Genomic DNA, 26,958 nt, shown 5'->3' on the forward strand with positions numbered 1-26,958 from the left:
ATTAAATATAAAAAATTGAAAAAAAAATTCAAAAGTGTACTCTATTTCTTTTTTAATCAAAATTTAATTTGTTTTCTCTCACCTTATAGTTTAGAATTGAAAAGTGTTAATTCAAATAGAGTTAGTTAATAAGTGAATGACCTGGAATTCAGTGAATTTACACATTTATTCAAGTCTCCTCATCGTAAATACATAACTGCATCAGCATGAATTAGTCACCTGAGAATGTAAACGGTATGGAGCACAAGTTACATGGCAGATCTAAGGGAGAGGCTAAAGGAAAGATTTAGCCAGCGGCACACACCACAACAGCAGTTTACCTTCAACGGTAGCGGCCTCATTCGCCTGCATTCCTTCGTCTTCTCTCTTTTACTCTCCTTCTCCACACCTCTTTTCGTTCTGATCTAGTATTAATTATTATATTTTTTCCAACAATTTATTCCAATAATGATCAATCCCTGAAACAAATAAATTATTATTTCATATTTGATCCATAAAGAAAAAAAATCTCCCATCTTAAACAGATCTTATCTTAATGAAGAAAGATTGTAATTTTTTTAATTCTATAACTTGAAAATAATTACAGTTATATAATATTTTATTTCCTTCGTTAATGTTACCTTCAATTAAAAAAAGACGATTTTAAGAAATGTAGTAAAATATTATAACAATGAATTTTTTGTAGATTTTTTATAATAAATTAGCCAATAATTTTCATTCCTTACTATTATATAATGATGGAAATACTATTAAAGCCGTCAAGTATAATTTTGTGTCCAAGAAGTACCGTTGATTTCAGTACGTGCTTCAGTGGCTATCGGTTTTAAAAAAAAGTGGACAAGATATTTTACATGCAACAACGTAAAGATAACTTGCAACTAGAATAAAAATCAGTTAGTTCTTATCTAATTTTCCTGTTACAAATTCTTCTTCTTTTTCAACAGCTCATAAAACATTGTTTTGCATTGAAAACTCAAAACTATTCTCTCCTAAACATCAATCTCCTTCATCAACAACAAAAGTATTTTCATTATTTAAAAAACTTCTATATAATACTCAATCATCTTATAAAAAGTTATATTATGATTTACCAATAAGATATCGATCAAAACGCATTGCTATTGAAATCTCTGTGGCAAGTACATAATAATAAATAACTGTAGTATAGACAGCTTTTTGTCGACAACATCAAATAGAGAAAACAAAAAAGGAACGGAAGAAATTTGAAAAAGTAAAGTGCCAAGTAACGAAGCTGATAGTTTTATTAGCCACGATGACTATACCGTTACGCTTGGTAGCTTCCTGCCGACTATCAGTATACGGCCTACACCGTCATCCCTGTTAGTCAGTTTCTGCATACTTATATCATTTCAAGTCGCCCATGTATGATGACCATCATGCTTGGTAATTCAATGAGGACGAAGAATTTGTCCGGTGCTCAAATTCGTACCATGCTCAAACAATTCCATTAAAGTCATTCAATGGTCTAAGATTGACGTATGACGTGATAGCCCGATGACCCAACGAGCATATCTGATTACTCAACCATACTCCGGAAGATGTATGAGTAGAATAAATCAATTAATAAATAATCCTATAGTTCAGATGTACAGTAAACGATTGATTCTAACAAATGATGTGTTCAGTTATCTAGTAGATTATTAGTATTGTTTTGTTTTGTTCAGTTTTAAATGGTCATCTTATGATAGTTAAAAACAAGATTAATATACATCGCGTGTTACACGAGAAAAAAGTCAGAAAACCACTACCGAGAGAATCGTTGAGTTGAACGCCTTAGAGTGCAACAGACCCGATAACTGCTAACGGAACGTACTTGCACACCTTCGTTGAAGATTTTTATTAAGCCTATTGCCAACAGAACATAAGATTAAGAAAATAATAAATACAGATAGCAAAACAGGAATAGCAAAAATACAGATTTTTACCATAACAAACATAGTATTAGCCATTAAATGGAAGGTTATAATATTCCGCTTCTAAATTACTAGGAGTTAACAAATATTCAACAGACCTAATACATTTATGTATATATTAAGGATACATTTCTATTACCACTAGTTGAATTCAAGTTTGATCATTTCGCAGAAGTCAAAAGAAAGTGAAAAAATAGATAATTATTAGATGAGTTTCTTTAAATTAGATAAGTACTGATTGATTTTTTCAAAATATTTAAAAATGAGATAACGTTGAATTTAATTGAATGTATTAATTCAATTTTTATGAAGTAGACTTCATAGAGGCTTTAATTCTTGTTAATAAAGTATTTTCATTTAATCCTCTGCGAGATAGTATCAGAATAATTTTTCATAATTATATAGAAATGAAATAAAGAGGATACATATTCATGAATGACTTTATGCTATTTTTAGAGTTAAAATGCGTATGCGAGTTTAATTGAAAAAAGTACCTGAATCATCCGTATTGATGGTAATAGAAGAATGATAGTTCTTATCCTCTCATTGATCTCTCCAAGATTTTCAACAAATCTCTAACTTGAATAGTTACTCATTGCAATAAAATTTTCCTTTTTCCTTTTTTGAGCATCTTCCTGCTGAGATTCTCAGAATAGCATCGTATTATCTATAATAATAAAAGTAAGTATTTTTATAACAGAAAAAATAGTGAACTTTATTTAAAAGCAAAAAACCTTCAAATGAAAATAAGAAATAACTGGTCACTGTTACCAGTATCTCTCAAGCATTTCTTGATCTCTAAAATGCATACCAACCCTCAAGTTCCGCCCGTTTCTCTTGGCCGGCGCCGGGGAACCGAGTCAAGCCGATTTCTGCCGAGAGTCTACCTTTTCTTCCACCTCTGTCTCACCTATTTCTTCTTCTTAAACGTTTTCCTTTCTTTCTCTCTCCCGCTGCCTCTCTCTTTCTCTTGTAATATACAGCATGTAAGACAGCCTTCGCCATCGTTCACCTGGGCTTGGCTCAACTCAAGTTCTCAGTTTCAAATCGTCGGGCCGGAGGAGAAGAGCTCCGTGACCCTGAAGTTAGTTTACCCGTCTTTATGTTAAAACGCTAATCACTAAGTCTTTCGCTGCTGGGTTTAATAAAATAGACTTTTTTTTAAGTGTTAGAAGGTGGTTATCATCAGTGAATTATTAAGGAAAAATTAATTCACTTTTTCAAATTAACTAATTCGTTGAAAGTGTTCATGTACCTCATTGTAAGGACTATTTCTTGAGCAGGAGGTGAACGTACCGGCAAATGTGAGTCTTTATATATTTTTATGTTGATAATAAAACATCAAAAAAATAGTCTGAAGAACATCTTGTGAATAAATTAATTTTTGGAGGAAGACTGTCATTTAATGTTCTTCTAAATGTTTATCTAGAGAGAAAAAATACAATTCTTCTTTGAAAATTGTTCCACCCACACTTTCTTAGTTCTTCTTTTGTGTCGAATTCGCAAACCAAGGACGGGGATGTAAATGACATGAATTATTGTGAAAAGAAAGGTGGAGGTTGGCTTTTATAAAACAGAAAAGGAAGTCTAGAGATGTGAATGTACTACCACAATCTCTTAGTAGTCTCTCTTCAGACTTCAGCTTTGGAGTATAGCATATAAGAGAGTGTAGAAAATAGTCTTTACTCTTTTGTATAAATTGATGTGGTATTTGGGTTTGTGGTATGCCTTCAGCTTTTACACTAAAATATTCAGGTAGACGATTAACAGATGCACGCAATGATCATCGACCGGATGAGTCTCCAAATTTTCTACTCTTCTCAATGATCAAGTGTATCTAACTAAGAAAATATTTAGAGAAATTAATGAAGTACTTAAGATTAACTGATGAAAATTACAAATGTTCTCAATTTCAACATGATAAAACCTTTTAACTTATTTAGATGGCTATAGGTGTCTTCTCTTATCACTTTCCATGGTAACGGTTGACAGAAAAAATATGTTAATTACGTCTTAGATTTTTTTCACATATTTTTATATCCAACAGCGATTTGTAGGCTTGTCCCGGTCGACGAACTCCATCAGAGAGTGGAGTAAAAGCGAAGCACGCACGATCGGTCACGCTGTAGATCTCCACTTGTTGAAGGTTCTCCATGAAATTTTACGTTTAGTCTTTGCATTCGTACTTGATATTCCACCTATAACGTGAGAAATATAGTTTATGTTAATGATGTAACTTTTTTTTACAGTCAACAAGAATTATTTAAAAGAAAATCTTTCAACCAGAAAACTTATTATTATTATTTCTGTAACTGTTCATACCAAGACCTTTTGACTCCAAAAAGTGAGAGATAATTTCTTGTAGCTATGAATAATTATTCAACTAGTTCAATAATAAGAAAAACTCTTCGAACTTATTCAAACAAAAACGCCTAATTTAAATTATCAAGAAGCTGTAACCTTTAACTATTAGATGTTACAAATGACTTGAATTGTCACTAGAATATTTTTCTTGTCATAGAATAGAAATAAAACATGGTTTCAGTTAAAAAATAATTTCAATTTCACTGAAATAAAACTTATCATGCACGTAAAGTTCCAAAAATGGTAACAATTATGAATCCAAGTTCATTCAGTCAAGACCAGAATTTTTCTCGCATTAATCTCATAAAATTTCTCTATCTGCTTTCTCTTAGTGACTAAAAATCCGGTTATACAAATAAAACGAATCGTCTAGTCGCAAGACTAGCTCTTAACTGTCTAAACACGGTACAATATCATCTGTATAAGTGTAAAAAATTCACAAACTCATATAAATAGTATAAAAGTCTATATTAGTTGATTTATTGTCAGATAAATAGGGAAACATGATAAAATAATATAAACAATTTAGATTTAAAAAATGGTTAATTTAATTATATTGGAATCTTTTTAACGGTAGAAAAATTAATTGGTGCAAAAAGTGCATATAATCATAAGAATATACGTTATATATAATTTAATCAGAGTAATCGATGACTCTTGGGCACGGAAGAAAGTTAGAATTAAGTACAGTTAAACGATATGCAATTAACGGCGGTCTTTTGTTATGAGTATACATTTATTCTCGTGCACCAGGGTATTAACACTACAATTAACGAGAGCGTTACTTTTCTATGCGAAATCCAGGCCAATAATAATTTTTAATCACGCGAAAATTATTGTTATTATTTTTCCTCTACTCATCGTTATTAGTAGAAATGAATGCACCTGATCTATGAATGAAAACTGATTTATCATAATACTCATTAATTTTTTGTATCAGTTTTTATCAATGATGGAGTTATTTTGATTTTAATGTGATAAAATGCTATTGAAACGATAATTCCTTTCTTGATGAATAGGTAGACTTTACTAGAAAAACTTGCTTGATCGTCAATCTTAGAATGTTAGAACTAGTTGAGCCTGATTATATCTTGGATGTCAAATGATTGATCTGATATAGAAAGCTTCAAAAACTATTCATTTTTTTAACCTTCGTTTAAAATGTTTACAATATATTGATCTATATAGCACTTACTACCTCCCACTAATTATATAGTAATGCTAAGTACAGTTATTACTGAAAACCTTAGACCACGAAGAAAAGTCATTAGCTAATCTAACTATACATTAGATTCATAAATTATATACATCATTATGATAAATATGAGCAGTACTCGACTTGGTAATATTTTAATTGAGTAATCTCTAACACTATTAAAAAAATGTAGTTATAAATTTTTACAAAAAATATTGTTATGGTTTTCTCATTGAACAAATTATTCAATGAGTAAATTTAATTATTAGTTAAACTTAGAAAAAAAAATACAATCTTTCTTACCTACATGTATTTTATGGGATTGAAAACTTGATAACTTTTTTGTTGAAAAAATTAGTGAAGTAACTGTTATTTGGGAGGCCGTTACAGAAATATTTTCTTTTAATCGATTAATTCACAGTTTCATCATCGTCGTAAGTCATCACGTGAAACCCTTGCACTCTTATTTTATTCCAACACATGGTACATATATGTATGTGCAAGTTGTACAACTCCATATTCCTGGTCACTCTTATGAAGCTTGTTCAACGAAGACATACAATATCATCAAGTATCCTTCTTCCTCCGTCACATTGAGCTTTCATTCACATTACGTACATCAACCATCTGGATCGAATTCACAATTATATTATATATTAATGAATTACACTATTCTATAATATAAATAAGTTGGTAAAAATAATGCAATCTAAGATAACACTCAACAAAAAAATGATTAGCATGAAATTGAAAAAAATTAAAATACGCAATAATAATCAGAAATGTAGAAATAAATAATATAATATTTTAGTTGTAGAGAATATGTAAATGATTGCATTATTATAGACCATACGCATATAATACATACTTATAAAGTAGCATGGTGATCGATTTGTTCATGGCTCCATTGAATATCAATAATTCCAACGAGAATGAAAGACAAGGTAAAGACGCACCGTTAGTTGTTTCAATGCAGGAAGAAATATATTTCTACCTCTGGAATCCGTTTATTCTTTTGAGTCGTGTTATATATGCATACAAACATATCCAACTAATTACATTGCAATCTGGGTTAAACTTGCTTGATTGCTTTTCATCTGGTTATTATCGTGATCTTGTAAAATACCTCATAAATAATAAACATCTTTCCAATAACTTTATTCTATTACTAGGTTTAATATTATTTTTTAACTTCAATTAAACTTTTAGTTCTGTGAAGTTTTCATTATTTTCACAGATGATAAAATTAATGGATCTAATCCGGCGTTATTCTGAACGATTTAATAAAAGAGGAGAGGGGGAAAGAATATTGATATACGATGCGCTAATTGGTTATATTTACTACGCACTTGTTATCATATTCATTCTTATATTTGAATATTTCTTTATTTCAACTGGATTTATTTAGTGAAATTAATATAAAAAAATTATTAATAGTTTTTGATATACATTTGTATATGAAATGATTGTTTACCTGACAGAAAATAAAGTAATTAAGTCAATTAAAAAAATAAGAGGGAAGAGCTGAGATTGGTGAATAAGATGCGTAATACAATGCGCAGTAACAAAATCCGGAAATAAAAATTCAAATATTTAACACTATTATTACAGATATTTCTGACCTAAAATTTCTTATGATTGTATATAATCATATTTATTGTTAAATATAAAAAATTTTAAAAGGTTATTAGTGACTTAAAAATGATTTCATAATAACAATGAAAGGTTTTGGCCATCTTTGATTAGTTATTCATTTTTTCCAAAGTGAAAGTCAATATTTGATTCATTGAATCAAATGTTTCAATCGTGAGAAAAAAAATGAAAAAACTTGAATAAACAAGTTGAATGGATTGAAATAGAGGGAAGCTTGTAAAATATAGTTCAGTCGGTTTTGCGAATCCGGAAGTAGAATTATCACAGCTGCGTAATCACCGTTGTTTGGCCTACTAAGTGAGAGCTTACTCAGAGTGTAAGTATTATCTACACAATGTACATCTATACATGTATATAAAAGGTATACTCATCGTATTCTCCATGCTGCACACCGTCCAAACGTTGATTATATGGGTTTATATACGTATGTATATTACCTTCTCACTTAATTTATTGTAATGTCTACGAGTACCGACTCTCTTAACCGAGAATGTGATGAGAAGTCATTGTTCGCTTTTTATACAACCGTTATTAGCCGTAGGCTAACGGACTGTCCAAATACACTTTCTAGTGTCGGATTTGACTCATCATTTTTGTATTTTTGTGACTTCTTGAAAAGTCTCGTGTCTTTCATCTATTCTCATAATTAAATATTTATATATTTACAGTAAATAATTAGTAAAATATCTTACCGGTGTAGAGAAAAAAGAAATTCATTAATTTACTTCTAATTTTCTCTCATTTTTGAACAAACAAAAAACTCTCTCAATTATCCAGTTTGATTAATAGCTTTTTAAAACTTTCATAAAAATAAAAATAAATGTTCTTAATGTAAATAATTAGAAACAAATTAATTCGAGCCATGTGAACTTATTATCACATTTCCTTTTTATTCCAATTTTATTAATAAATATCGCACTTTGAACTGATCTTGTACTTAATATTTATCATGAAGTGGATAAATCGATCACTTTTCTATAACAGTAAATGGTTTATATCATCTCGTAAATTAGCATAAATTCTTTATCCAATAAATCAAATCACTTGACCTGATGTAGGGTAGATTATAGAGCACGGAAGTAAACATGTATACACAAAACTAAGAGACTTTGCGATAAATACCAACATCACACAAGTCATACCGGTTTTCCATGGTTGATGTCAGACACAAGATGAACCAAGTCAAGGGAAACTTGATACATGTTTTTTGTTCTGTACGTGTGACGCTTCAAAGTCATTTGGTTACCGTTATTTTCCATTTTCAAGTTATTTTCTTTTTGATAAATTGAAATAATCACGTAATCATTAATTGCGTTAATGGTATGCATAGATAATTAGAGAAAAATTTAATCACTTAATAAATTCCAAGATTTGTTGGTTTATGGAGTCATTCCCACGAATTTTTGATGTCTTCCATTCATTCTTGATCATTTTCCATGAAGTATTAATAATTTATGTAACTACCATCTGACAAAATTCACTCCAATGAATATTCTGGCACCTGGGAAAATTAAAAACATGTAAGAACAAACATAATTCTTAGTGCTAATTAAATAATAACATGGGGTATTGCGAAAATGTAATTTGAAATGGGCGACAAAGCTAATCGTATCGCTGTTGATGGGCAACTTTCGAGATCAACGACAATTATATTCTTTCTTTTAAAGCTTCCCACGGACTGAATTATTCTGATATTACATGGGGAAACAATCTATGACTTGAGCCACTATCTTGCGTCACTATTGTTGCGTACAATGAAATTACTACATATAGATTATAACAAGTTTACCCACCTATCTTTTATTCTCTGATATAAAAATGTTCATTCCTACGCTTAATCAATTACATATACATGTAGGAACATCAACATTTCACTTTTCCTTATTAGAATAAATTGTAAAATATCATTAGCAATTAAAACACACCATTTTCATCATTGGACCTGTAAAATTCTAATGCCATAGTGTTGATAGCAACTTCTATTTGACTATAAATTATATGATTTTGTTGATCACTTTCCGTTATAAGCCGTGCTATTAGTATAGGTAAGATTATTTTAAAATTCACATATACACATGATCAGAAACCGTAAGGAATTTATGTTAACCGGATGAGAAATGGCTAATCGATTGGCGTGGCTCATAAATTAACTAAGGCTATGGAACATTACATTCCTAGATCTTTTTGTTTTATTTTTTTTTCAAAATTTTCCGTTTGTTCAAGCAACACCTGAAAAGAAGAAAATTGAATGGTATGACTCCACAAAAAATTTTGCCCATACTACAACTTTATGATACAAAAGCTTGTTCTCTAGATGAGTCATCAATTCTATTTATTTATAGCACAAGTAAAAAAAAAGTGTACACCAAAACCTTTTTATTTTTCATATATATCAAAACGTCGTAAATAATTTTAGAGTCCAAAGCAAAAAGAATGAAACACGTTTTCTTAAATTACTGTCGAACGGTCCAAAAGGCCTGAAGATGAGACGATAGTGATTATTATACAACAGCAGGGATGACGGACTAGCGGTGCATTCGACCCTGCAACTCGACCTGTTCGCCTCTATCATTCTTTTGATGAAAAAAAAGTCTTTGGACCGTCCCACAATAATCTTAAGAATTCCTATTAAAACTTTCTCATAGCGTAGAAATGATGTTCTATACTTTATAAACATAACTATAAGCTTAATAAATTCTCATGTAGACACCTTAAATAGATTTAATTGGTGTTAATTATTTTATCATTTTCAAAGTAATTTACAATATTTTTCTCTTTTTTTTGTTGCAGAAAAATGTTAATAAGAGCAGTGGCGATCATTTGGGTCGCCGTACTCTTGTGCCATCTTCAAATAGTTTCCACTCAGGTAAGAATTTCTAGTTAAATAATTAATAAACATTTAACATTTACTAAAAGTCATTTATGAATAATGAATAGCAATGAACTTTTATTTAGTAATATTCATCAGAAGTGATGGAAATTTATTTTAAAAATATTCGAAAAAATTCCTTGTATAAAATTAATTCATTAAAGAAAATCCTCTTTAATAGTTATTTTGAATCAACGGATTAAAAATGCACTTAAAAAAATATTTTTTTACCTTTTCCGTATGTTGAGAAATCCTAACTCAAGCACAGGCAGATGAAATAATCGACATACCATCTAAATTCTTATATGTAAAAGTAGCAGTTGTAAAGTGTTTTAAGCCGTTTCTTAATGCAAGCATATTTTCATATACGCGGGAGTGCATAAAACTACATGCCACGCGGTGAAAGCGAGACTCCGTGTATTACACATACACATGTTATTCGCAAGACTTGGCCGGAAATATAATATTCCACACCAAAGATCTTTATTCTTCACCAAACACTATAATTTAGTTAGAACAAAAATAATAAACTATCATATACTTTTATGTATACTTATCTTGATACTGATTAAGTACTATAATAATACTAGCTTCAGTAAAAATGAAAAAACTTAAAAAGCAAAAAGATTGATAGAAACTGAAAGCAAAATAGATAATTTGTTACATTTTCCTGTCTTTCGTATCTACGTGCAACTACCATACCTTATTTTTATCGAGGGAACGTAATACTACCGTTGGTTTTCTGGGATTGTATTTTGCGACCACACTTGTGCGTGTGCACAAGAGCTCGATCTCGTTGGAATGCATCAACAGTTATATATTACCACATATTATCAACTTCTTGTTTAACTTTTGAAACTGTTCTCAGGATATTGCCCAAACTTTTGCATCCATTTATTATAGAAGTACAACAATAATTAATAGATCACTGAATAAATTTTTTATAATTCATCTATTATGTAATAAATATAAGAATAATTTACCATTTATTAAGTGGCTTTATTCATTTAAAATTTTTTTTTGTTACAGGTTACCAATATTTTCACCTGTCCAAATGGTAAGTCGTTATTTCTCACTCTACAAATATTTTATGCCCTTCCTATTCTATAGTTTTCCTGTCCATTGTGAAAAGGTACCTGAGCTCTACTTACTCCCCTAGTCAGGTAGCTTCCTCTGCTCCAAAACCCTAGCCAACAGGTGTATATATATTTTCAAGAAAGCTGAGAAAACTTCCCATGCATTTTTAAGTTCAAACTGTGAAGAAGATAGGGCGTATTAAATCTCTGTAAAATAAGCTGTTGGAAAATTTTTTTGTCTCTTGAGAGCAAGTTTAAAGATTCTTCGAATTGATAGATTTTATCCTTCCTGTTGGTTATTTATTTGTCTGAAATTTTCCGAATAATGTTAAAAAGAAATGAAGATTCTACTTAATTGAATTATAGGGTAGATAATAGAACGCGTTTGAAGTAAATTGAAAACAATGATGATGAATATAATGAGAATATTGCATTTGAAGAAAGAGGAACTGAAAAGTAGGAAATGTAATGGAGCCACGTTAAGTTTAACGAGGCTGAGAGTACGTCAAGAAGCGGACACAGTCGACTAGCGAGTCAGCTAAACTTACTCGGATCTAACGGCAAAAAACAGTATCTTCGCGCTGCTGTAGCAACCTACATAATTGCAACTTGTTGGTAACACTACCAAGAAAAGTAGAACAAAGTTGTTAAGAGCACGAGAATTAGAAAAACACATTTCTCCTATTGTAATAATTATAACACCGTGATAATTTTGCGTGAGATGATATTTAAATGACTCATATTTCTGAAGATTCAGAAGAAAGGAATGAAGAATAAAAATTCTCTTCCCAAATGGTAGGATAAAGTTCTTGTTTTCATGTAGAATCAGAAACTAGCTTAAAACAGCATCTATTATATGTTCAGTAGAATTTTGCCACATCAATTCCGCGTCATCACTCTGTCCTAAAAATATACAATTCATTTTTCTCATCAGTATCAAAGCACTTCAAGTCTCATCAATCTTTTTATCCTCATCATCATCATTAAGATTACGTCGGATCTGAAACAGAAATTACATCTGAGTTAAATGGATTCGTGATTTTCTATTGAAGATTTTAAAAATGACTATAAAGCACAGCTATTTAATAGCAAAAGAAATAATAGAAGTGATAAATTAACATTGGAAAATTTTTACTTGATTACTAATATGAAGAAAAAATAAAGAAAGAATAAGATAGAAATGTTGATGTTGTAGAACGCAGCTTATGCATTATATCCAGTTGACCTTTCAGGCAAAGTAAAAGTCCTCAAGATGTAAATGCAGAAATCAACTGATTACGTAATCAAATTATTAAGTTTACACTGACGATAAGAAAAAATGATTATACTTAAAATCTTCATTTTCATACGAGTTTCACTTTATAATAATTGATCAAGTAAACATCATCTTTATAACAGCTGATTAAAAGATAAATGCTCGGAAGAAGCATTTCAATAAAATTAATCTCTCAAGTCAATTTTCCAGCACGGATTACTTACTTTCCTGATGATTATAATATCGGAATTGTTTCTTCCGTTATTGGACACATTTAGGCCGGATAAACTCCTTAATTGTGTTATTAATCTAACGGGTTTAATACCGCTTAAATTATAATGTACAAGTAGTCTTCTGAAGTTTCCGTAAGTGTTGAAGTTTTTTAGTTCTTCCAAATTTCATGTAATTATTGTAGAGTGTTCTACGAAATTGCAAAAAGAAAAAAGATTAATAGTATTTTCACTAAAAGAAAAGTTTTTTTAATTATAATACTGACCACGACATTTTAGATTATCTAGTTAAAAAGTAAAAATTCTTACACAAATTCTACTAGTGTGACAACGATTTCACTGAAAAAAATCACTGGTATTAATTTGTCAAGCCGAGCATTTATTAGGTTAACGTGCCGATAACCCCTTTGCGTGGATAGAGAAAGATGTCGAAGTTGAAATCGGCGTTTCACCTCCTCAATTCCGTTTACATGTGAGACGTAAGCTTCTGCAAAGTATTTTTCCATCTCTGTTGTACATTGGCAACAATCTTGGAGGCATCGACTCTCGCTTTGTGTGTTGATCGTTGACTTCTTGTGTGCTTGTACTAAAAACGATTGAGGTCGAGTCGGTTAACTCTTATAAATTTACAAACCAACTGCTATTAATAATGAATATTAACATTGTTATATATCCGACAGCATTATACTTACAGAAAAGAATCGATCACTAGCTTTTCCACTTTTTAGCCTTTTCTCTTCACATCAATTCCATAGTCTTGTCCAGAATATTAACATTCCACCATTTCTTTTCTGTTTCTATAACCTCGTTTTCTTCATTGATATTAATATCACATTTACCTCACGCAGGTTGGGAGCTGAAAGGAATACATTGCTACAAATTTTTCAACATCAAACATTCTTGGGAAAAGGCGGCTGAACTATGTCGAAGGTTAGTTTAGATATTAATCATCTCTAGAATTATCTTATAGAAGATGTAACGAGTTATCTAATAACTTTGAATGATAATAAACAACAGTAAATTACACAAAGGATTTTTTTAATTAGGTATGGAAGCGAGTTGATGGTCATCGAGTCCTACAGCGAAAACAACATGTCTGCCAGTATGGTAGGAAAAAATCTAGATAGGTACTGGCTAGGTCTAGCTTCTCTCGATGATTTAAGGACGAATACACTAGAGTCAGCTGCGGGAATGCTTGTTTCTCAATATGCAGGTAAAGTATTCTTCAATAAAGTGTAACAGTAATTGTTTTAACCCTGGACATGATCGAAATCCTTTTAGCGATAAAATAAAGAAATCTCCAAGGATGCATTCTTATTTATATAGAAAAGATATAAAAGGAGTAATACTCTTTTCAGCTTTTTTTTCAGAAGATATAAAAAATAATTTTTTTATTGTGAGAAAATAAGAGAAAATAAGAAGTTTTTTTTTATAGATATTTAATTATATCATGTCGAGATGTTAATTGGTAGATTAATTTTTTATTGACTCATCATACGTATAATTTTATTTATTTATAAATTTTACACATGAACACAAATGAATGTGTCATAGCATCGAGGTCGCAGATACACGGAACTAGCTCTAATATAATATGACTCTCGACAGTAAGAAGACACACTTTTCTCATTTAACAATGACTTGAGACTTAGATAAGATTCACGCAGGCTTGAAATAATTCCGGAAATTTACATAACTAGATTACTGTAACTTTGTGAAATATTTAATGATCTTGTAGATTATTTCCACTATTAGGTCATCAAAAAAAGATGCTAAATTAAATTTTGATATACTTTTTAGGATTTTGGGCTAAGAGGCAACCTGATCCAAATTATGGAGAATGTGTAGATTTTGCTATCTCTGATGATCAGCAACAATCTTGGGAACTCACAACCTGTGAGTCTTTATTACCATTTATGTGTCGAGCTAACGCTTGTCCGGCAGGTAAAAAATATTTTTCTTTTTTTTTCTATCGACCTTCCAAACGATTGATGTAAGGTGTAGTAAAATGAATTTTTTTTTTCCAAGGATCGTTTCATTGTTCAAATGGAAAGTGTATCAACTCTGCTTTTAAATGTGACAGACAAGATGACTGTGGAGATTCTTCTGATGAAATAGATTGCCCAAATAATTGCCAATACTATATGGCAAGTAGTGGCGACGTGGTTGAGAGTCCCAATTATCCCCATAAGTATACTCCTTTGAGTAACTGTAAATGGACACTTGAAGGACCTCAAGGCCACAATATATTACTCCAATTCCAAGAATTTGAAACAGAGAAGAGTTTTGATATTGTACAAATTTTAGTTGGAGGAAGAACTGAAGAAAAATCTGTAAATCTCGCAACTTTATCAGGAAAAGAAGAATTAAGTAATAAACTTTTTGTTTCGGCAAGTAACTTCATGATAATTAAATTCAGTACTGACGGATCAGTAGAAAGGAAAGGATTTAGAGCATCTTGGAAAACAGAACCACAAACATGTGGTGGAATGTTGCGAGCTACACCTCAGGGACAAGTTTTAACGTCTCCAGGATATCCTCAAAACTATCCTGGTGGTCTAGAATGTCTCTACATCATCCAAGCACAACCTGGAAGAATAATTTCTTTAGAAATCGAATCATTAGACTTGGAAATGAATAGAGATTATATTTTAGTGAGAGATGGCGAGTCTCCAATGAGTAAACCAATTGCTCGTCTTACTGGAAAAACTGAGGACAATCCTACGGTGATTATGTCTACAAGTAATAATTTATATCTGTATTTCAAGACATCCTTGGGCGATTCTCGCAGAGGATTCAGTATTCGTTACACTCAAGGTTGTAAAGCCACGATAATAGCACTCAATGGAACAGTTCACTCCCCTTCTTACGGTCTGAATGATTATCCTAACAACCAAGAGTGTTTCTACAGAGTAAAAAATCCTAAAGGAAGCGCACTCTCTCTTAAATTTACCAATTTTAATGTTCACAATACTGATTTCGTTCAAGTATACGACGGATCCAATACTAATGGACTCAGATTGCATTCTGGCGATGGTTTTACATCAAATACTCGTCCTAAAATTACTTTAACTGCTGAAAGTGGAGAAATGCTCATCAGATTTGTTTCGGATGCTCTCAGAAGTGCTAATGGATGGCAAGCAACATTTTCTGCAGATTGTCCACACATTTTACCTGGTGAAGGGGCACTTGCAAGTAGTAGAGATACAGCTTTTGGCACCGTTATCACATTCTCATGCCCTCTAGGTCAAGAGTTCGCAACAGGGAAACCGAAAATTACTACTGAGTGTCTTCCAGGTGGTAATTGGTCAGTTACGTACATTCCTAAATGTCAAGAAGTCTATTGTGGTCCAGTTCCTCAAATAGATAATGGGTTCTCTATTGGTTCGACTAATGTAACATACCGAGGACTCGCTACTTATCAATGTTATGCAGGTTTTGCCTTCGCCTCTGGAAGGCCAATTGAAAAAATATCTTGCTTGGCAGATGGTAGATGGGAAAAGAAACCTTCGTGTTTAGCATCTCAATGTGCTCCACTTCCCGAAGCACCAAATGCTAACATTACAATTCTGAATGGTGGAGGAAGAAGTTATGGAACTATTGTCAGATTTGAGTGTGAGCCTGGATATGTGAGAAGTGGACACCCAGTTATTTTATGCATGTCTAACGGTACCTGGTCCGATAATGTTCCTGTATGTTCTCGAGCTAAATGTCCGATTCTACCTACGCTTAAAAATGGCTTTGTAGTTGATAATTCTAAAGAATATTACTTCGGAGATGAAGCAAGAGTTCAATGTAACCGTGGATATAAATTAACAGGATCTAACATAATTACCTGTGGAGCAGACCAGCGATTCGAAAATGTTCCATCTTGTGAAGACATTAATGAATGTGCATCAAGTCAATGTGATTTAGCTTCAACGGAATGTGTAAATAGTCCTGGAGCTTTCTCTTGTAAATGTAAACCAGGATTCTCGCCTACAATGGAGTGTCGACCAATCGGAGACTTAGGACTTATTAATGGAGGTATTCCGGACGAATCTATCACAGTCTCTAGTTCTGAAAATGGATACTTTAAAACTGGAGTGCGTTTAAATAGCGGTGATGGCTGGTGTGGGAATAATATTGAACCTGGAACGAATTGGGTTATGGTTGACATGAAAGCTCCTGCAATTATTAAAGGATTTAGAACCCAAGTTGTTGCTAGAACTGATGGAAATATTGCCTTCACTTCTGCAGTTCGTATTCAGTACACTGATGATCTCACTGACGCCTTTAGAGATTATACAAATCCTGATGGTACTCCAGTAGAATTTAGAATTTTAGAAGCTACTCTATCAGTTTTGAATCTTCCAGTACCAATCGAAGCTCGTTATATTAAATTCCGTATTCAAGATTACATTGGAGCACCTTGTATCAAATTAGAAATCATGGGATGCACGAGACTAGAATGTACTGACATTAATGAATGTGCTATCAATAACGGAGGATGTCATCAAAAATGTATTAACAGTCCTGGAAGCTTTTCCTGTATGTGTAGTACTGGATATGAACTTTACAAAGGTAATGGAACAGCTGGATTCCTTATTGGTAGATCAGAATCAGGAGAAAGGGATGGAGACTTATATCAGAGAAACAAAACATGTGTCCCTGTTATGTGCCCTGCTTTAACAGCTCCTGAAAATGGAAAATTAATGTCAACAAAAGATCAATTCCACTTTGGAGATGTTGTTAGATTCCAATGTAACTTTGGTTATGTTATGCATGGATCAGCAGCCGTTATGTGTACATCCATTGGCATTTGGAATGGAACAGTTCCTGAATGTCAGTTTGCTAAATGCGTTTCTCTTCCTGATGATAAAAATGAAGGACTATCAGTGATCAGAAGTGATGAGACAAGTGTTTTAGTACCTTTTGGACAAAATGTTACATTAAAATGTGGAAATACTGGTCGTTATTTGAGGAATACAGTTACTTCAAACTTCAGACAATGTGTCTATGATCCTAAACCAGGTCTACCGGATTATTGGCTATCGGGATATCAACCAGCATGCCCTCGAGTAGATTGTGGTAAACCTTTACCCACTCCAGGAGCTGAATATGGTCGATATGCAGATACTAAATATCAATCATCATTTTTCTTCGGTTGTCAAGATACTTTCAAACTTGGTGGACAAACGAATCGTCATGACAATGTTGTTCGTTGTCAAGCTAACGGAGTATGGGACTTTGGTGATTTAAGATGTGAAGGACCAGTCTGCGAAGATCCCGGAAGACCTAGTGATGGTTACCAAATGTCTAGAAGCTATGAGCAAGGCTCTGAAGTTCAATTTGGTTGTAATCGACCAGGATATATTTTAATCAATCCTCGGCCAATAGTTTGTGTTAGAGAGCCTGAATGTAAAGTAGTTAGACCTCTTGGAATTGCTTCTGGACGAGTTCCAGATTCTGCCATTAATGCGACAACTGATAGACCTCTTTATGAAGCTAGACATGTGAGATTAAATTCTGTAACTGGTTGGTGTGGTCAGCCAGAAGCTTTCACATATGTCAGTGTTAATCTTGGCAAAGTTTATAGAGTCAAAGCTATTTTAGTTAAAGGAGTCGTTACTAATGATGTCGTTGGACGACCTACAGAAGTAAGATTCTTTTATAAACAATCGGAAAATCAAAATTATGAAGTTTATTTCCCTAACTTCAATCTTACTATGAGAGATCCTGGAAATTATGGAGAGCTCGCTATGATTACTTTACCTAAATCAATTAAAGCAAGATATGTTATTCTAGGAATTGTTAGTTATTTGAAGGCTCCTTGTCTAAAATTCGAATTAATGGGTTGTGAAGAACCTGAAGTCGAACCTCTTCTTGGATACGATTATGGTTTCTCTCCTTGTGTTGACAACGAGCCTCCAGTCTTCCAAAATTGTCCTCAACAACCAATAATGGTTCAAAAAGGTCCTAACGGTGAATTGTTGCCAGTCAATTTTACAGAGCCTACTGCTATTGATAATAGTGGAAGTATTGCAAGATTAGATGTAGAACCGAGAAGCTTCAAGACACCTATAATGATTTTTGAAGATACTGTAGTAAAATATGTAGCTTTTGACTATGATGGAAATGTGGCAATTTGTGAAATAAATATTACCGTACCTGATGTGACTCCACCAAGACTCAGTTGTCCTCAAAGTTATGTTATTGAATTAGTTGATCGCCAAGACAGCTATACAGTTAATTTCAATGAAACTCGAAGAAGAATTAATACCACAGATGCTTCAGGTCCAGTGAGAGTAACATTCATACCAGAAAAAGCAGTTATTCCTATTGGTGGATTTGAAAATGTCACAGTTTATGCAACAGATTCTAGTGGAAATCGAGCTTCTTGCCATTTCCAAGTTTCTGTTCAAGCTACTCCATGTGTAGATTGGGAGCTTAAACCTCCTGCAAATGGAGCTCTAAAATGTGTACCAGGTGATAAAGCTCTTCAATGTATCGCCACTTGTCGATCAGGTTTTAGATTTACAGATGGTGCACCTGCAAAAACATTTACTTGTGATAGTGTTAGACACTGGACACCTACATCCGTTGTACCAGATTGTGTTTCTGAAAATACTCAGCAAGCTGATTATCATGTAGTTGCTTCAGTAACTTATCGAGCTCATGGAGCTGTATCAAGAAATTGTCTTCCTCAATATCAAGATTTGATGGCTCAATACTATTCGAGATTGAACAATATTTTAACTCAACGTTGCTCAGCAGTTAATGTAAATATGAATGTCTCTTTCATTCGATCAATGCCATTATTACTCGATGAAAATCTTCTTAAGATGGACTTTGTTCTTGCTATTGTACCAGCAGTTCGTCAATCACAATTATACGATCTTTGTGGATCGACTCTTAATCTCATTTTTGATCTCTCCGTACCTCATGCCAGTGCAGTAATTGAGCCACTTTTGAATGTATCAGCTATTGGTAACCAATGTTCACCTCTTCGAGCTCTTCGATCATCCATCAGTCGAGGATTTACTTGCAGTATCGGTGAGGTGCTAAATATGGATACCAATGATGTCCCAAGATGTCTCCATTGTCCAGCAGGTACTTTTGCAGGAGAAAAACAAAAACAATGTACAGTTTGTCCCAAAGGATTTTACCAAAATAGTGATCGTCAAGGGGCATGTTTACGTTGTCCATTTGGAACATATACTAAAGAAGCAGGTTCTAAGAGTATCGATGATTGTATTCCAGTCTGTGGATATGGAACTTACTCACCAACTGGTTTAGTACCTTGTCTAGAATGTCCAAGAAATAGTTACACTGGAGAACCGCCTATTGATGGTTATAAAGACTGTCAAACATGTCCAGCAGGTACATTTACTTACCAACCAGCAGCACCGGGTAAGGATCGCTGTCGTGCTAAATGCTCTCCTGGAATGTACTCAGATACTGGATTGGCACCTTGTGCACCATGTCCTAAAAACTTTTATCAAGACCGCTATGGCGCCACAACTTGTACAGAATGTCCTGATGATACTTTCACTGATGATTCTAAATCTACTGGTCGAGAAGCCTGTAAGAGTATAACTTCTAATAGTGCCATTTGTCAACATGGTGGAACTCCCGTTGCAATGGGCCATGGAGTTCAATGCTTATGTCCAGCTGGATTCTCTGGACGTCGATGTGAAATTGACATTGATGAATGTGCTTCTCAACCTTGTTACAATGGAGCTTCTTGTGTTGATCTTCCTCAAGGCTATAGATGTCAATGTCCTCCAGGATACTTTGGAATTAATTGTCAAGAAGAAAAATCAGATTGCTCTAATAATACTTGTCCAGAACGAGCTATGTGCAAAGATGAACCTGGATACAATAATTATACATGTCTTTGTAGGTCTGGGTACACTGGAGTCAATTGTGACATTACAATAAATCCATGTACTGCTGGTGGAAATCCATGTCATAACGGTGCTACTTGTGTAGCTCTTCAACAAGGTCGATACAAATGCGATTGTCTTCCAGGTTGGGAAGGTCAAAGCTGTGAAATAAATACTGATGATTGTGCAGAAAGACCATGTCTTCTTGGAGCTAATTGTACTGACTTAGTCGCTGATTTCTCCTGTGACTGTCCTCCTGGCTTTACTGGCAAACGTTGTCACGAAAAAATTGACCTTTGCTCCGGAAATCCTTGTCTTAATGGTATTTGTGTTGATAAACTTTTCCATCACGAGTGTATTTGCCACCCGGGTTGGACTGGTGCTGCCTGTGAAACAAATATCAATGAATGTGCTAGTAAACCTTGTCAGAATAATGGTCAATGTCTTGATCAAATAGCTGGATATACTTGTACTTGTGAGCCAGGTTATACTGGTCAACAGTGCCAACATACTATTGATGATTGTGCTTCAGATCCTTGTCAAAACGGAGCAACATGTGTCGATCAACTTGAAGGATTCGTTTGCAAATGTAGGCCTGGTTTTGTAGGTCTACAGTGTGAAGCTGAAATTGATGAATGTCTTAGTGATCCTTGCAACCCAGTAGGGACAGATCGTTGTGTGGATCTTGATAATAAATTTTTATGTCATTGCAGAGAAGGTTATACCGGTTCTGTTTGTGAGATTAACATCAATGACTGCGCCTCAAGTCCTTGTCTCAACGGTGCTACTTGTAGAGATGAAGTTGGAGACTTTAAATGTATTTGTCCTGATGGATGGGCTGGCACTCGATGCGAACAGGATGTAGGAATGTGTTTGAATAAACCGTGTCAGAATGACGCAGCTTGTGTTGATCTTTTCTTAGACTACTTCTGTGTGTGCCCATCAGGGACGGACGGTAAGCAATGTGAAACAGCGCCTGAGAGATGTATTGGCAATCCTTGTATGCATAATGGAAGATGTCAAGATTTTGGATCAGGTCTTAATTGTACTTGTCCTGATGATTACACTGGAATTGGTTGTCAATATGAATATGACGCTTGCCAAGCAGGTGCTTGTAAAAACGGAGCTACTTGTACAGACAATGGTCTTGGATTTACTTGTACTTGTCCTCCAGGATATACTGGTAAAACATGTGAAGAAGATATCATCGATTGTAAAGAGAACTCTTGTCCTCCATCTGCAACTTGTATTGATTTGACTGGCAAATTCTTCTGTCAGTGTCCATTTAATTTAACTGGTGATGATTGCAGAAAATCTATTCAAGTAGATTATGATCTCTACTTTACTGATCCAACAAGAAGTAGCGCAGCACAAGTCATTCCGTTCTTTACTGGAATTCAAAAGAGCTTGACCATTGCTATGTGGGTTCAATTCACTCAAAAAGATGAAGCTGGAACTTTCTTCACACTTTATGCTGTTTCTTCACCTCACGTTCCCACAAATCGAAGACCAATGATACAAGCTCATAGCAACGGAGTTCAGGTTTCACTTTTCCACGATCTTCAAGATGTTTATCTTCCATTTAGGGAATATGCTACCATTAATGATGGACAGTGGCATCACGTAGCTGTTGTTTGGAATGGAGAAAATAGTGGAGAATTAATTCTTATTACTGAAGGATTAATTGCTAGTAAAACTGAAGGCTATGGAAGTGGAAGAACTCTTCCTCCATATGCTTGGGCAGTTTTGGGTAAACCACCAAGTGAAAACTCTAAAGGATATACTGACTCTGGCTTCCAAGGACAAATAACGAAAGTTCAAGTTTGGTCTCGTGCTTTACATGTCACTAATGAAATCCAAAAACAAGTCCGAGATTGTCGAACTGAACCAGTTTTATATCAAGGTCTTGTTCTTACTTGGGCTGGTTATGATGAAATTATTGGAGGTGTTGAAAGAGTTGTACCATCTCACTGCGGTCAACGAGTTTGTCCTCCAGGATATGGCGGTACCAAATGTCAACAGCTAGAAGCAGATAAAATTCCTCCGAAAGTCGAACATTGTCCTGGAGATCTCTGGGTCATCGCTAAAAATGGGTCATCAATCGTTACTTGGGATGAACCCCACTTCTCTGATAATGTTGGAGTAGTGAAAATTCAAGAAAAGAGTGGGCATCGATCAGGACAAACTCTACTCTGGGGAACTTATGATATCAGCTATGTCGCTTATGATCAAGCAGGAAACTCTGCTACTTGTAGTTTTAAAGTCTATGTTCTTGCTGATTTCTGTCCTGAACTTGCTGATCCTATTGGCGGAACTCAACAATGTAAGGACTGGGGATCAGGAGGACAATTCAAAGTGTGCGAGATTTCATGTAATTCTGGATTGAGATTTTCTCAAGAAATTCCCAAGTTCTATACCTGCGGAGCTGAAGGTTTCTGGAGACCAACTATTGATCCTAACTTACCAGTTGTCTATCCTGCTTGTACTGCTGCTACTCCAGCTCAAAGAGTCTTTAGAATAAAGATGAATTTCCCTACATCAGTACTATGTAATGAGGCTGGACAAACTGTGCTAAAACAAAAAGTTCGCAGTGCTGTTAATTCTCTTAATAGAGATTGGAACTTCTGTTCTTACTCTCTTGAAGGTAAATAAAAATAAATAAAAATCTCCTAATTAAATTCGATAAATATTAAAGATTGATGACAATTATTAATAAATAAAATTTCATTAGGTACTCGAGAATGTAAAAACTTAGATATCGATGTCCAATGTGATCACAGAATTCGAACTGCTCGGGAAGTTAATGAAGAGGATGGTGGAACATACACAATTTCAGCTGCAGTACCTGCAGAACCGTAAGTTGCTCTATATGAAATGTATTAAAATAATTAAAATTAAAGTTCTTTCATTAACATAAAATAATCCGCGAAAATTACAAACATAAATATGAATAAAATTATTTTACTTATTAGAACAAGACATGCACGCCAAGGAAGTGATACCTACGAAGTGGAGATTGCATTCCCAGCAATAAAGTAAGAGTTCCCCCTTGTTCGCGAGAATATTCATGTAGTTAGCTCATGAAATTGTTTACATAATCACATTATTAAGACTCATATTTCTCATAAAATTAATTAATTGCTATTTTATAATATTCAACTAAAGCTTGCACGTAATACATACTAACTTTTTTATGTTTTGTGTTAAACAATAGTCAGTAAAAAGGGAAACCAATGAATTCATCATAGGAGCATCAGCATTAATTATTAATTTACTCTCGTGCTTAACAAGTATTTTAAGATTATTCGTCAAATAATTGCTATATCTAATAGGATAATTGTTAAAGGCATAGGAACAAGAAGAAACAAAAATAACATGGTGGCTTATGTTATCTAATGATGCCAGCGAATAACGGCTGTATATATGAACTCATAACAACTGTATTTAATTTTCTCGCAACATTATTGAGTTTATTTTCTAATGATTGAACTTTGTTTTACAGTGATCCTATTCAAAATACCAACTCCAATGAACGTGCAACCGTCCAAAGCCTTTTGGAGAAGCTTATCTTAGAAGAAGATCAATTCGATGTTCATGATATCTTACCAAACACAGTTCCTGATCCTGCTTCATTGACTTTGGAGTCTGATTATGCCTGTCCAGTTGGTCAAGTCGTAATGGCACCCGACTGTGGTAAAATTTTATTTCTAAGATTGAGTATATTGAAACATTTTAGTAGATGTAATTTAATGAATAATATTTATATTGTTAGTACCTTGTGCTGTTGGAAGCTATTACGATGAATCAACCAAAAAATGTGAAGCCTGCCCAATTGGAACGTACCAAAGCGAATCAGGTCAATTAAAATGCAGCAGTTGTCCAGTGATTGCTGGTCGATCAAGTGTGACAATTGGACCTGGTGCTCGAAGTGCAGCTGATTGTAAGGAACGGTGCCCAGCAGGAAAGTATTATGACGATGTTGCGGGCTTGTGTAAGAGTTGTGGTCATGGATTCTATCAACCGAATGAAGGAAGCTTCTCTTGTTTACTTTGTGGTCTTGGAAAAACCACAAGAACAGCTGAGGCTGTGTCTCATGAAGAATGCAGAGATGAATGTGGATCAGGTCAGCAGTTAGCAGTGGAAGGAAAATGCGAGCCTTGTCCTAAAGGAACTTATAGAACCCAGGGAGTTCAAGCTGCTTGTCAAGCTTGTCCTCTTGGAAGAACTACCCCCAATATGGGTTCAGCTGCTATTGAAGAATGCTCTCTTCCAGTTTGTGAACCTGGAACTCATTTAAATGGAACTCTAAATGAATGCATACCTTGTAAAAAAGGAACATATCAATCAGAACCTCAACAAACCTTCTGTATTCCTTGTCCACCTAATACTAGCACCAAAGGACCTGCTGCTACCAGCAAAGCTGAATGTACTAATCCATGTGAAATGAGTGGAGAAGAAATGCATTGTGACGCCAATGCTTATTGCTTGCTCATCCCTGAAACCAGTGAATTTAAATGTGAATGCAAGCCAGGATATAATGGAACTGGAACTGTTTGTACAGACGTTTGTACAAATTACTGTGACAATGAAGGAGTTTGTATAAAGGATTCTCGAGGTCAACCTTCTTGTAGATGTAGCGGTAGTTTCACGGGCAAACATTGTACAGAAAAGTCAGAATTCTTTTACGTGATTGGAGGTGTTGCTGGTGGAGTTATTCTCATTATTTTCATAGTATTATTGGTTTGGATGATTTGCGTTCGAGCTTCAAAGAAAAGAGAACCTAAAAAGATGATTACTCCAGCTACAGATCAAAATGGATCCCAAGTTAACTTTTATTATGGTGCTCCTACTCCTTATGCTGAATCCATTGCTCCTTCTCATCACAGTACTTATGCACATTATTATGATGATGAAGAGGATGGATGGGAAATGCCAAATTTTTATAATGAGACTTACATGAAAGGTCAATAATTTTTTTTATATTTACTGGTTTATTTGTTTTAGAAGAATGATTATAGATAATAATTTTATAATTTAATATTTACAGAAAGTCTACATAATGGAGGTAAAATGAATAGTTTAGCGCGTTCTAATGCTAGCATTTATGGTACGAAAGATGATCTTTATGATAGACTGAAACGTCACGCTTATCCGGGAAAGAAAGGTAAGTAATTACATCAAAGAAAATCAGCCTGACGGACTCAAAATATATTATCGTGAAAAATTATAGCATAAATAATAAAAATAATCACCATCTCACGAACAACCAAAGTTTCACTTAAAATTTCTAATTTCTGTGACTCATAAAAATGTCATTCTATTTTTTTTTTTGAGACCGTCAAATATTCTACTATTGATGATATTTAAAAAAATCTGCCAATTTTATCATAAGAAATTTAATTATGGTTCCAGACAAGAGTGACAGTGACAGCGAGGGTCAGTGACCACCGAAGATATTTACGTTCTCTTATACTGATGAATAATATATTTATTGGTTAATAATAGGATGTACAAAGTTTACGAATCTCAGGAGAATTTAATTAAGGGAATGGAATTTACCAGTCAACAAAAAACAATATGGAATGCTATAAATAAACATGACTTGGTAGTCCTGAAACAATGATAACTATTTTTATAGTTAACGTCAGTCTACTTAAATGCAAAATCATTAAAATACATATTCAAAACTTTCTCCTGAACTCTGAAAGTCAATCGAATATCTTCAATATGTAGTAAAGAGTGTGCGTATGTGTGATTGTAATTTTTGTATTTAAATAACAACTATTTTCTTTTAATTTAGAAATAAATTCTTTTTTACTTAAATCAGAATTTTAATAAGTGTGACAGTGGAATGTATGTCTGAATGTATTAATTATAATTATTTTGATTAAATAGACTCCATAAAAAATTTTTATATTATATAAAATTGTTATTATAAATATGTATCTGTTTTTTGTAATATACTTACAAATAAGCAAAACAATTATTTTTAAATAATTGTGATAGAAATAATTAAAAAATGATATTAAAATAAAGTTATTTTAAACTTTGTATAATACATTATGACTATTAATACATGTTCTACAGATTAGAAATTACTCCTACTTTTTAATCAATACTTTTGCAATTACAGTCAGCTAACTAAACAAAAGTAAATAATTCTGTAAAATATAGATTTATAATTAACGACTATTATTTATAATAAATATAATAAATATTCCATTTTTAATCGGTTGTTTTAATGATAAGTCATTTATTAAAATGATTAATAAATGTTTTTTAATTGCCATTAAGTTGCTATAAATTAACATCAAGGTTCTAGTACCAATTTAATACTCGTTATTTTAGAAATGTCTCTTTGATGTTTTTTAAAAAATTCCAATGTTCAGTGCAACAAAGTTAAAGTTAATAATAGTGTTAAATGCGCAATTTTCAAATGAGTACTTATTATCAGAAATAAGGTTTTATATAATTTAGGTTTATGTAACTCGTACATTACAATGACTAACAGTGT

At 33.3% G+C, this 26,958-nt stretch overlaps 1 protein-coding gene and 2 long non-coding RNA genes across 5 annotated transcripts; 1 reads left to right on the forward strand and 2 right to left on the reverse strand.

The window, feature by feature from the left end:
• Positions 1–183: 183 nt before the first annotated feature.
• Positions 184–3,007, reverse strand: LOC118073488 (uncharacterized). The gene is made up of 3 exons (XR_004691119.1): positions 2,750–3,007; positions 2,429–2,601; positions 184–458 (listed from the first exon to the last, which is right to left on the reverse strand). It is a non-coding gene; the product is annotated as an uncharacterized lncRNA (long non-coding RNA).
• A 71-nt stretch (positions 3,008–3,078) lies between these two features.
• On the forward strand, positions 3,079–26,364 carry uif (sushi, von Willebrand factor type A, EGF and pentraxin domain-containing protein uif). Of its 3 annotated transcripts, none has more exons than XM_035093982.1 (13): positions 3,079–3,238; positions 9,937–10,012; positions 11,045–11,072; positions 13,425–13,506; positions 13,623–13,789; positions 14,377–14,520; positions 14,605–23,088; positions 23,176–23,299; positions 23,417–23,479; positions 23,947–24,137; positions 24,217–25,407; positions 25,492–25,608; positions 25,837–26,364. In XM_035093982.1, exons 2-13 carry the CDS (start codon positions 9,941–9,943, stop codon positions 25,842–25,844), a joined length of 10,671 nt encoding a protein of 3,556 aa, XP_034949873.1. In that variant the 5' UTR covers positions 3,079–3,238; positions 9,937–9,940; the 3' UTR covers positions 25,845–26,364. The 3 variants fall into 3 exon arrangements, with proteins under 3 accessions (XP_034949873.1, XP_034949872.1, XP_034949874.1); XM_035093981.1 differs by having other exon boundaries at positions 25,857–26,364; XM_035093983.1 differs by lacking the exon at positions 23,417–23,479 and having other exon boundaries at positions 25,857–26,364.
• Positions 11,806–13,382, reverse strand: LOC118073487 (uncharacterized). Its single transcript, XR_004691118.1, has 4 exons — positions 13,269–13,382; positions 12,886–13,162; positions 12,571–12,767; positions 11,806–12,091 (listed from the first exon to the last, which is right to left on the reverse strand). It is a non-coding gene; the product is annotated as an uncharacterized lncRNA (long non-coding RNA).
• Positions 26,365–26,958: the final 594 nt, after the last annotated feature.

Source organism: Chelonus insularis, unplaced genomic scaffold (assembly GCF_013357705.1).
Source record: "Chelonus insularis isolate UGA/USDA-ARS -01 unplaced genomic scaffold, ASM1335770v1 scaffold_303_pilon, whole genome shotgun sequence".
Lineage (NCBI taxonomy): Eukaryota > Metazoa > Arthropoda > Insecta > Hymenoptera > Braconidae > Chelonus > Chelonus insularis.

Bases quoted from the DNA above. Each gene is read 5' to 3' on its own strand.
- uif (XM_035093981.1), top strand. From the start codon at position 9,941: ATGTTAATAAGAGCAGTGGCGATCATTTGGGTCGCCGTACTCTTGTGC. The intron at 11,073-13,424 runs GTAAGTCGTTAT...TACCTCACGCAG, and splicing joins TATTTTCACCTGTCCAAATG to GTTGGGAGCTGAAAGGAATA. The intron at 13,790-14,376 runs GTAAAGTATTCT...TATACTTTTTAG, and splicing joins GCTTGTTTCTCAATATGCAG to GATTTTGGGCTAAGAGGCAA.